The 12,049-nt window shown below is 36.2% G+C and overlaps 1 protein-coding gene across 5 annotated transcripts in view; it reads left to right on the forward strand.

The window, feature by feature from the left end:
* Positions 1-12,049, forward strand: part of COL11A1 (collagen type XI alpha 1 chain) — a 160,537-nt gene that overhangs the window by 77,336 nt on the left and 71,152 nt on the right. For all 5 annotated transcript variants that reach the window (XM_033000510.2, XM_033000513.2, XM_033000511.2 and 2 more), the window contains 10 exons: positions 572-625; positions 714-758; positions 1,196-1,249; positions 1,715-1,759; positions 3,153-3,206; positions 6,403-6,447; positions 8,040-8,093; positions 8,170-8,214; positions 10,081-10,134; positions 11,081-11,188. In XM_033000510.2, coding sequence (XP_032856401.1) covers positions 572-625; positions 714-758; positions 1,196-1,249; positions 1,715-1,759; positions 3,153-3,206; positions 6,403-6,447; positions 8,040-8,093; positions 8,170-8,214; positions 10,081-10,134; positions 11,081-11,188 — 558 coding nt within the window. The remainder of the gene's footprint in view (positions 1-571; positions 626-713; positions 759-1,195; positions 1,250-1,714; positions 1,760-3,152; positions 3,207-6,402; positions 6,448-8,039; positions 8,094-8,169; positions 8,215-10,080; positions 10,135-11,080; positions 11,189-12,049) is intronic.

Genomic DNA, 12,049 nt, shown 5'->3' on the forward strand with positions numbered 1-12,049 from the left:
CTTTTGTGAAATATTTTAATGGTAGCAGGAACAAGTCTGATTCTGGTTTTCAGAATGCCTTGCATTTACTATAATAAAATTATTAGTAATTTTTAATTACTTATTTGATCTTTACTACAGATAAAAGCACTGTTATACAGTTAGAATAGTAGTATAGACTATGACAGGCCACTATGTTTTCTAAAGATAGGAATACAAACATGTATGCTATTATTCAGGGCAGACCTTCAGGTCAAGACAGCTGAAACTTTAGTGGAAGATGCTGTGCCAATGTTCTGCACCAGGAAATATAAATAGTTATCTCCTACCTTTCTCTGAAATGACCATACATCAGCTAAATCAAAGCTTGCCCTTCCACTGACATCCTGGTCAGACATATGGTGGCCTTCAGGAGAATCTGTTATCAGTGTATTTTTTCCTTTCTTCCTTTCTTTCTTTCTCCCTCAACCCCTATGCTGCCTTCCCCTCATCCTTCCTACTCCTTATGACATTCCTTGCCCAGTCCTGCTCCTGGGCCTTTCTGTTCAAAAAAAGATCATGGAGGTGTTAGTAAGTGTTTCTCCTTTTACAGGGTCCACGGGGATTACTGGGCCCCCGAGGTACACCTGGTCCCCCTGGACAACCTGTACGTATGACCTGGTTTGTATTTGCAATTTTCAAAAGAAAAATGGAAGTCCAGTGAAAATTGCTCATGTTTATTTTGTTTGTCATAGGGTATTGCAGGTGTTGATGGACCTTCAGGCCCAAAGGGAAACATGGTGAGTAAACTGGGAATTAGAAAGGGAGTGGATTATAAGAACCCTTTCCACATTCTCTCGTCCCTTCCACTATGCCATCCCTTCCATTTAATTAAACTTTTCTGTCAAAACACTCAGTTTCATGGTGATTATACATAGGAAAGAGAAGCCTTCTATTACTTAGCCTTCAGACAAAAGGCCTAACCATGCTTTCTCTCAAGCTCCTTTAGCGCCATGGACTCCAGTGCTTAGGTCCTAAGTGTGGGCTGTTATTCTCTATTAAAGAAAAGGCCATGATATTCATTAGCATGAAAAAATATCATACTGGATAGAAAGTTGGTGGTAGACTTTAAAGAGGGAGGAACAAAGATGAGTTTGTATTCCTTTTAGTCCTGACAATGAAGATCTGTAGTGCAGAAATGCAAACCTAATGCCCTGGTATTTTTTTTTCATGGTAGGGTCCTCAAGGGGAACCAGGACCTCCTGGTCAGCAAGGAATTCCAGGCCCACAAGTAAGTGTAAAATAACTCTCAAGAAATACACTGTAATGTGCAGCAAATGTTTAATAAATGGAAATTCCTAAAAACTTAGCTTTTTATGTGTAAAACTGATAAAGCTTCAAGGATTTTATAAATAAAGCCGAAAATGTGCTGAGGGAAGTGAGAGCGGAGTTTTCAAGTAAGCTTTCAGAGAGATTTTTCATTCAGGAGAAAAATGACTCATTCAGTGTTCCTGGAATGCTGCAGGAATGGCCACACCTGGAGGAGGGTTCTGAATAGGATCTTGTTACAGACCTACTGCCAGAATAGTGGCTTGTGCAAAAGGCTCACACAAAACTCCTGATCTAACTCATAAGGGGGAAAAAAACCCCACTTATATTTGCCAGTGTGTTTAAACAGATTAATGAGGAACCTTTAGTAGGGTGAGTGTACATATATTGTTCTCCCTGGTTTCTCACACTGGTTTCTTTTTAATAGGGGCTTCCTGGTCCGCAAGGCCCTATTGGACCTCCTGGTGAAAAAGTAAGTTACAGCATTATTCTGGTATTTCACAGTCATTTCTGTGCAACAGCTTTGCTTATGTACTTAAGGGCTTTGCTGTGTTTTACAGAATAGTAACCTAAGATCTAAAAATTAGCAGGTCTTCCTGAAATCATCAAGTAAATGAATAACCAATGGAAGCCTGGGTTTCCTCTCACATATACTTTTTCACAAGCATAATTTCCTCCATTTATTTCTGATAAATTTTCTGTTATTAGCTCCAGAATCCCATCCATAGTATTAAACAGTGTGTACTTGTATGTTAGTTAATTTCACTGCAAGCTGTGAAAATTTTTTTTATAACAAAATATTTTATAACAAAGTTTTACCTATTCAGGTCTGATTCTGTTCTCTTTTTTCAAGGATTATATTTTGACATAACTCTGCAGTGTAATTGGCATACTGTACTGTCACTTGGTGTTTTTCCCTTATCTATCTGTTTGTACATGTTCTTGTGGTTTGAAACATGTCATCTGTTAATTTAAAAGATGTCACTGTTCAATTGTATGCTAATTTTACTTGTAATCCCTTTTTGCTGAATTCCAGCTCTCACTGATTCTTCTTTGATTTTCAGTGTTTAATATATACTTTAAGAAATTGAAGGTGATTTTAGGGAACCGTATATGTGCTTTTTACCAGCCTGTGTGCCTAAGAAGTATTATTCTAGCAAAATAGGTTAACCCCACAATATACACATTCTAGATGCTTTCACAAAGATGTACCATGCCTTTCAGCTACAAGCACTGGAGTTCTGTAACCTGTAATCTGCCTCTTGATCTTGGTATCTTTCATAAGAAGAATCCATTTATTCCTGAAATTCTAAATAATAGCTAATTTTGTACACAGGAGAATTCTTCCCCACCATGTGTTGTGTGTGTGTATGTTCATGGGGTTATTCCTGAAGCCTGTTCTCAGGCAAGCATCTCATTGAACAATATGGGTGATTTGTATTGGCTAAAGATTGTAAGAACTGGCCTTACACTTACATATTGTGTGATAGTATCTTCCTGGGTTCAGTTTTGTTGCATTTTTGGTTTATCCCTGATATCCATATCAAAGGATTTAGGTATAACTACATTTTATATCCTTATCTCTTAGAGTCAAATGCATTGGATATGGGTGGTTTTCTTTTTCCTTTCCTGTTTTTATTTTTTTAATGATTATTATTTTTCTTATATCTACTCTGCACCTGGCGTGGGTTCATCAGTTGTTTTAAAATTCTACAAAGATTTAAGGTAGTTTGCTGGTTTAGGGCATACCATTCCTCAGCAAGGATGATCCTCTGTCATCCTAGCAAATAATAGAATGTTTGCTATTGTTCTTAAGTTTTAAGTTCTTATTGTTTGCTATTGTGCGTTTCTGTTACTGCATTTAGGGACCTCAAGGCAAGCCTGGCCTTCCTGGCCTTCCTGGTTCTGATGGGCCTCCGGTAAGTAACCAAATATTTAATCCCTTTAATGTCTAAATACTTTTACCAAGTAATAAATATTTCTGGATACCTGTGTTGCAAAAAGAAAATGGAGAGTAAAAGCACTGGTAGTTCTAGTTTGCAAGAACATTATAAAATCCATCTAAAACCCCTGTATCATCTGAGCTGTTAAAACTAAGAGAATTACACTTTTGAAGCAGCTGCTAAAAATGGCTGTGGGCTTTTAAAATGTAGTCCCAGATGTTGAAATGCATCTGAAACATCTGCAGGGATGTGTAAATAACCTAATTGACACACAATGGGCCAGATACAGTTTCACTGTAGTCCTACTATGTCAGTATGGCAAAGCAAATCATCTGTAAAATGCTCACCACTTGTTCTCTGAGTAAACATAGAGTAAAGTAGATCTTTCTCTGCTTCCTGACCTAAGGTGCATATTATGTGTTTGAGCTTCTTCTTTCATTGTCTACACTGGGACAGACCTAAGCCAAACTTTAGAATCTTGTGATCACTAAGGAATTCAGCTTAGCTCTGAGGATGCATTCACTCACATGAACAGAGAGTGTAACCACCAGAGTAGCATTGCTTATAGTTCAGGCATTAAACCTAAATGGAATAATTGTTCATAGTGACATGCATATACACTAGATTTTTTTTCATCAAAAACATCATCTTTTTCTACCACCAAAAGACATTAGACAGTCAGTGTGACTTCTCAGACCATGTCTCTCCTATCCACGCCATTTTCCCTTACAATTTTTCTTTTAGGTTAAATCTGCATTTCTTAAACCTGACTTTCATCAGGGCTTTGCTAAGATAAGAACAACCAAACTAGCTGCAGGGGTTTCACCGCATAGATGCCTATATTACAAATACAGAACTATATCTGTAGTCGGAGCTCTCACATCTCTCTTTTACCCACCAATGTACCATTTGCATGAAGAATGTTATATATGCAGTGATAGTCCAGCTGGAAGACTACATCTTGAATCATTGTCTGAACATTCGAACTTTCCCCTTTATCCATTTCTGTGTGCTGGGAACAATATTAATTTCTAGAGCATAAACATTATTTTTAAATCTACATCTTGTTATACCTTAAAAGCAGGGGAGAAATGCTGTAAGAGATAATCAAGTGTTAGCACCCCTGCTGTGGGGGGTTGACCCCAGTCACCAGCTAAGCACCTGCCCAGTCACGGGCTCGCTCCTCCCACAGTGGGACAGGGGAGCGAATTAGAAGATCAAAAGTGAGAAAACTCATGGGTTATTGTAACACCTTAATAAGTGGAGCAAAGCTACATATACAAACAAACAAAAATAAGGAATTAATTCACTACTTCCAATCTGCAGGCAGATGGCTAGCCACTTCCTGGAAAGTTGGGCTTCAGCACACATAAGAGTTACTTGGAAAGACAAGCACCATAACTGTGAATGTCCTCTCCTTCCTTCTTTCCCTGAGCTTTTATTGCTGAGTATGACATCACATGATATGGAATAACCTTCTGGTCAATTTAGGACCTCTATCCCAGCTTCTTGCCCACCCCCAGCCTACTCACTGAGGGGTTAGAATGGGAGAAAGAGAAAACCTCCACACTGTACAAGCACTGCTCAGCAATATCCCAAAACACCGGTATGTTATCAACACAGTTTTAGTCACAAACCTAAAACACAGCACTACATGGGCTGCTATGAAGAAAATTAACTCCATCCCAGCCAGACCCTGTACACCTAGCTAAAATGATCTCCCTCATGCTCAGAAGGTCAGGAGAGGCAGCTAAACTAAGGCCATTCTAATTGACACGACCTATTTACAACCATAGAATTACACTCATGTTTGAAGGAAATGATCAGTACCTTCCGATTGCAATGTGCTTTGTAATTGGTCCCGTGGTATGTGTGTTAAAATCAAGTGGAAGTTCAAAAGCATTTTTTCAAGAGATCAGGAAAATTCTTGCTAGCTATTTAATTTTGCTTCTATGTGAGGAAATGTCCTTCTATTTTGAAGGCAAGACATTGTTAAAAGTGATATATTATACCTGAATAAATGGAAATCTGAAGGGATACAAATATGCTCTTTAATAGCAGCATTTTTAAAGTAATTTAATGTTATAGAAGCCTCTGATATTGGATGGAGATTTAAATTTTGTGCACAAGAAAGCACAAACATACATACTAACACAAACAACTGATACACACATATTTTAAAAAACAAATAACAAATATTCAATGTTACTAAGACAAACTCTTTAAAGCAAAATTAACAGTATCTGGTAAATAAGTATCAAATATGCTTTATTTTAGTCATTCTTTAATAAAGAATATTTTAAATTGTTGTACAAGGCGAGAAAATTGAATATAAGCATAAGGGTTTTGTTATATGAGATTAACAGCCATGTCAAAGTCATATCATATTTAACACACTGAAAACATTTTGAGATGTCAGTGACACCAAAACATGAATGGTTTTAGTAACTGGCTACATGTTATGTGGGATCACATGCTTGGCAAAACCAGAGATTTACTATGTTCCTCTTATAAGTCTGTGGAACATAAATAGAAAAAGTGTTCCTGACTGATTCTCATAAACAGTAATATTCTATTAACCTTTAGTTTCATTCAAGCACCTTTAAATTTTAGTGTAAATTTTGTAAGAAAGAAAAACAAATGATAGGTAAATGTTTTGAGTGCTTCATTATTAACACCAGTGATATACAACAAAGACTAAGACATAAACATATTTTGTTTTAAAAGCAAGTCACAGTTTAAAATGAAGACATGGAATGATAAAACTAGATCAGCCTTCTATTGCCCCCTGCAACTCCATATTTTAAATAATTTTAGGAATATCTCAATGATGTAATATTAATCGTCCTGCTTGTTTCAAAATCAAATTTCAGAGTGTCTTGTATTAAAAAAACCTCTTACTGCTGAAACATTAACTAACCAGTAGTGATCAGGATATTCCTGAAAACAATAACATTAACATAACTGTTGTCCTGCTTTTCATTTGTTATGTAAATTAAATTTGTATTGAAAGGAAAATCTTTCCTCAAAATTGTGTGTGTGTGTGTTTTCTAATAAAGAAGGGTGATTAGCAACCTGATGTTCAAGTGTTTAATTAATTGTGGTTTTATGATAAAATGTTGCTACTGAAAAATCAGTATTTTCTAAATCAGATCCATTTCTCTTAAATCAGGGTCATCCTGGCAAAGAGGGTCAGTCTGGAGATAAAGGTGCATTGGTGAGTTTTAAAGCTTTTCCATTTATTTACATAGCTTTCAAGAAAACTTCTGGCAGTTTTTCAGCTTTATGACACATTTTTTGCTCCAAGAACTAAGGAAAATAATAGAAAATCCATGACACATTCAAACTATCTGTGGTCAGACAAACATATTTATTATATTCTAAATATTATAGGGTTTCTAAGTAATGTACAGATTATTCTTATAAAGTAAAACTGAATGTGGAGCTGACAGAATGGCAGTCAATAAAAGTTGCATACTTTTCATATAAATAACTTCTAAATTGTTGGAGTTTACAATTCCATTGTATAGAGTTAGGGTTCTTCAGAACCTTGTTTTTTGAAGATTTACAAATGCATGCATATACATTGTATTTTTCATGTCACCTTCAAGTCAGTAGCCATGAGAAGTAATTTCTTTTTTTCTTTATGAAGCACTGAAGAGTCTTGGGGCTCTTTAAAGCATTCTGCTTGCTCAATGTTGACCCTTATTTATCCAGAATAACATCCTTTATAGCACCTGAAATCAATTTCAGTTGCAGTACTGATTTCAGTGGCATTACTAAAAGGCTATATTCTGGATAAATAGGATGAATGAATGAATAGGACATTTCAGAAAGTACATATTACCAGCATACTACTATTTGTCAGAAATGTTATCTGTTAGAGGCTTGTAGATTTTGTCCTGATCTCTTAAGAAAATAAAGCCTGTACAGAACATTTATGTTTTGAAAGTACAGGGTTGTGACCTTCCGTCGGTTGTTCCTTATGTCTTTTGAATTTACTGAACAATTTCAGCCAAATTTGATAGAAAATTTTATATATCAGAGATGCTAACAGTCTAAACATTTTGTGAAATGATGCAGTTGTAAAGGGAAAAAAGACCTTATCAATGGCCCTATTAGGGAAAGGTTTTGTTATCTGTCCATCTCAGACATCAGAGAACCAACAAAGCAGCTCAGCCTCAGACACAGATATGTATGATTTCAGACTTCCTTGCTTCCACTGTTTACAGAACTGTTTCTTCAGACACTGCCATCAGGTTGCATAGTATTGAAGTTAAACATCATTAAAATGCTCAGCAAACCATAAATAACAGCATCCAGACACAAGTCAGTATTGCTAGCACCATGAGCCTTTTAGCTTTCAGGTTTGGAATCTATTTTTTTTAAAAGACCATGATTTTTATTACATCATTGTTTTGATCTCTACTTTTGACTTGTGTCTTCATCATAATTAACATATAAATTTTCACCAGTAAGACACCACTGCTTTCTAACTGGTGTTTTTTTGTTTGTTTGTTTGTTACATTTTCCAATTACCATTGTTTCAGATAATTCATATTGCGGATAAACGTTTCCCAAATATACAAGTAGAACCAAGTTCATAATTCTACTAATAGTTTTATAGTGACATTGAAAGGTGCTTTGTGATGCCACGGCTTTTCTTAGTGGCAGGCAGCCCAGTGTTATTTTGGTGTTTCACACAAGACTGCTGCATTATAGTGAAAGAACAAGGATTAGACTCAGAAGAGAACTGCTTGCTAACCAAGTGCTGTACAAACAAAGGTTCTTTACTCCAATATTTTTTAGGGGCCTCCAGGTCCTCAGGGTCCAATTGGCTATCCAGGTCCTCGTGGTGTAAAGGTAAGATTTAATTTAGTTTCCTCCCCTACCCTTTTGAATATATGCATGTGGGTCATTCTTTATATTCTTTCTTTAGGGAGCTGATGGTGTCCGCGGTCTCAAGGGATCCAAAGGTGAAAAGGTAAATCTGACTGCATTTAATTCCTTTTCCTTTGTCTGTGTTCCTTATTTCACTGCAATGTCTTCTGTGTCCTTCACTGCAGTGTGTTTCCTCTTTCAGCAGTGGGTTTATTTTTGCCTTACCCAAAGGACATACCTATCCCAATTCATAAATCAAAGACCTCCATGGTTATTTAAACTGGTGCAAAGTGATTATATAACCTTCAGTTATTAGAATGGTTTTGGATCCTCTTTGCACCAGTTTAAGTAACTACTCTCTAAGGTGCTCTTAAGTAAAGAATTAGACATTCCCTCTTTTGTTACTAGATACTATAGTGGATACTGAGAAGCTTGTGCATCAAAGAGCTTTGTGGTGACAATAGTGTTATCTGTTTAGACAGAGATGTAGGCTAAATTTTGTGCGTTTTATGTACATCTTCCAATGGCTTTCTAGGTTCCAAATATTTTTGTCCCAGACCTTTGGCTTTGCCAAAGTGATGGACAGCCCCCGTCAGATGCATATATATGAATATGAAGAAAGCTTTTATATCCCCCTGATACCATTAATTCTGTAAGCAGAGCTCTTACTAGAGCAAACACCAGCTACTGCAAACTCTACTGACTTCTGATAGTCTGCAGTGGCTGCAACTACAGCCAGTATTGGTTTAAATCATTCAAATTCCCAATTTCCTCGGGACTTGGAATGAGAAACAAATAACAAACACCATCAGTCATACCTTCTGACCACACAGACAAATTCAGCCTTGTGGCTTTGGTGGCTACTGTGTATATATATGTAGCTATGTCTAAAGCAGAAGACTCAGTCTTGCCAAAAAGCCTTGATTTCAGCACTAGAGATCTGTCTTTCAGGCTCAGGTGACAAGAGCTGCTGCACATTTTCAGGCTTTCCTAAACCACAGTTTGTCTAGTCTGCATGCATATTTTAGAGTTGCTCATTAAATCTAAGCTGAAAAAAAGTGTGTTTAATACCTGTGGAGACTGGACAGTTCAAAAGAACAGCTTTTTCTTGTGCCTGATTGAGTGATTGATATTCAGCTAGGACAGTATACAGGACTCACATATAAATAAGCTTAATATTTGTGTGTCTATATATGTGTGCATCAATTAATACTGATTAGCATAATCTCCACAATATTTCTGTGTTCCTAAAAATTAATCTCACAGTTGCAGTAAGACACTGAACTCTACTGAATTCCTCAAAAGGTCATGCAAAGATTTTCCACAGATTGTCTGTCCATTGTTTTTTCTACTTTCTTTCAATCACATCAGCCAATGAGAGTAGGCAGGGCTGAGTATTGCCAGACATAAACCTGAGAGATCATTACTTCTTCTTTTAGGTTATGAAAACTTATATATGTCTTTTTTTTATTATTAAGATGTTACAAACAGCCAATTTTTTTTTTCTTTCATGATACTGTTAAGACACTAGTTTAAAAGAAAAATTAATTAAAAGGGAGGTTCTTCTATCAAAAAGAATAACACTGAATCGTTTGCCACGAATTTTTTAATTAATAGATGACCTTACTAAAACGAATGATAATCACAAAAAGCTTAGAAGTTAAGAAAGGACTTTTCAAGATAGTTTATAATAAAACAGAATAATTATATTGTCTCTAAACAGATTTTAAACAGCTTTAAATATATGTTATTAAGAACTTTCAAACTAAAAAGTCATTTTGTATAGTGCACTGATAAGTTTCCTCTAAAATAACAGCCATGTTAGATTTTCTGGTGTCTGAAGTTCTCACTTCATCTATGCAAATTATTTTAGTCTGTAGTGAATGTATTTTCTTATTCTGTCTGCAGAAAAAAAAAATTAATCCACTCTATTACTAGAAGTTGCTACATGCATTTCTGCCTCTTTTAGGGTGAAGATGGTTTTCCAGGATTTAAGGGTGACATGGGCCTTAAAGGTGACCGGGTAAGCATTTATTCATAACCCATGTGTTCTTAAAAAGTTCAGTTGTTATTATTTTGAAAGGATCACTGAAGTGAAAAAATAAATTTAAAATAAAAATAAAATAAAAGCTAATAGCTTAAATTATTTCTATTCCCCGTGCATGTACAGATTTGAGCCAGAGACTTGGTTCGTGTGAATCAACAGTGGCACAGTTATAAAGAGAAAAAGAATGTCAGTCTTGGATATCCTTTTCACTAAGCTTCCTCCTAGGGAATCTCCTTTTCCAGATCTAGGATTTCCAGTATTTGCCTGAGGAAAATTAATCTATCCAGGATAAGAGTGCTTTGATTCCAACCTAGTATCTTGCATATCTCTGCCAAAATGTTATTTATTTAGCCCAATGGGCACTTACATCCTTTCATAGTAAATGTGGAGGTTCTAAAAAAACTTCTCACAAGAGGCTCCTGGCTGGTATCTGTTGTCTGTATACATAAATAACTGTGAAGATGTTATCCACATAAGTACATAGAAACAAACATTTTTCTTTCTATGGACTGTCAGAGTGTCTTCACAAGAATTTAGGGAAGGAAAAATAAGAACATGCAGCTTCCAAATGCAGCTCTCTTCAGGCACAGGAACTGGGCTCTTACACTTGTGAAAATAATATTCAGCACCTAATTTATATTTATTTGCATTTATATAATGAACATCAACAGTGGTATTTTCCTAATTGGAGATTGGATGGGGCTTTGAACAACCTGATCTAGTTGAAAATGTCCCTGCACATGGCAGGTTGGTTGGACTATATGACCTTTAAAGGTCCCTTCCAACCCAAACCATTCTATGATTCTATTATTCTAATCTCTATTTACATTTACTGAAAACTTATTTTCAAGTAACTGTAGGTAGTCTCTCTGTTATATGCACAAAGGCAATTGTTCCATACTTATAAGGTGGTGTATTTCAGGGAGAAATTGGTCAGCCAGGCCCCAGAGGAGAAGATGGTCCAGAAGGTCCAAAAGGTCGAGCAGGTCCGTCTGGGGATCCAGGTGCTGCTGGTCCAGCTGGGGAAAAGGTCAGTAGCCAGATATCAACATAAATATGTCATTGCCTCATAGCATACATGGAGCCCATGATCTTCATCACTAAAAAAGCAAGTCTCCAGATCTGAAAAAATCTTTAGCTACCTAACATTAGTTTTTGAGACACTACTACTACGACAGCAGACCACTGGAGTTCACCTTTGAACAACTATTGGGAATCATTATTTTGTAAGTGTACTAAAAGCCATTATAATATTTCATCAGCATGTGAGGCAGCTAAATTCTTATCCTAAATTACATACAGTGCATGTGAGCTAAGGAAAATATGATGCAAAGAAAACAGTTGGGCACAAAGGAGCATAAAGTTGCTGCTGGCGAGTGAATTAATATTTGTAGTCATATTATGACAAACTGTGACATGAAGTTTGTTTTAAACATGAAACCTATCCTGAATAATAATCCAAAATTGGGTTGGCAAAAGTGAAAAGGGCTGTTAAAACAGAGGACTGAAAAAATGATGGTGATAGGAAATACAGGGGAAAATAAGCACAAAGTACAAATCTCTGTAGAATCCTGACCTCAACAAAAACCTCTTGAGATTGATATAGAGGAGGAAAGGAAGCTGAAGAATGCGCGTGCCGGTACCATATTTCACTGGGTGACATCATCAGAAAAGAAAGGTGATTTCAGCAGTTGCATTTTGGATAACTGGGAAAGAGTGATAAAATCAAATAGAACAAAAATGATGATTCAGAAATGTATATACTATATTTCACTAAAGTGAGAAGATGCTGATGAAAATATTTGCCTTCAAATTTTTTGGTTAACTGTGGCTTTAATGGTAGTTCTGTCTTGAAAAGAATAGGACAGAAGGTGCATTTTACATTTCTTTC

Source organism: Tyto alba, unplaced genomic scaffold (genome assembly GCF_018691265.1).
Source record: "Tyto alba isolate M040663 unplaced genomic scaffold, T.alba_DEE_v4.0 Super-Scaffold_1000006, whole genome shotgun sequence".
NCBI lineage: Eukaryota > Metazoa > Chordata > Aves > Strigiformes > Tytonidae > Tyto > Tyto alba.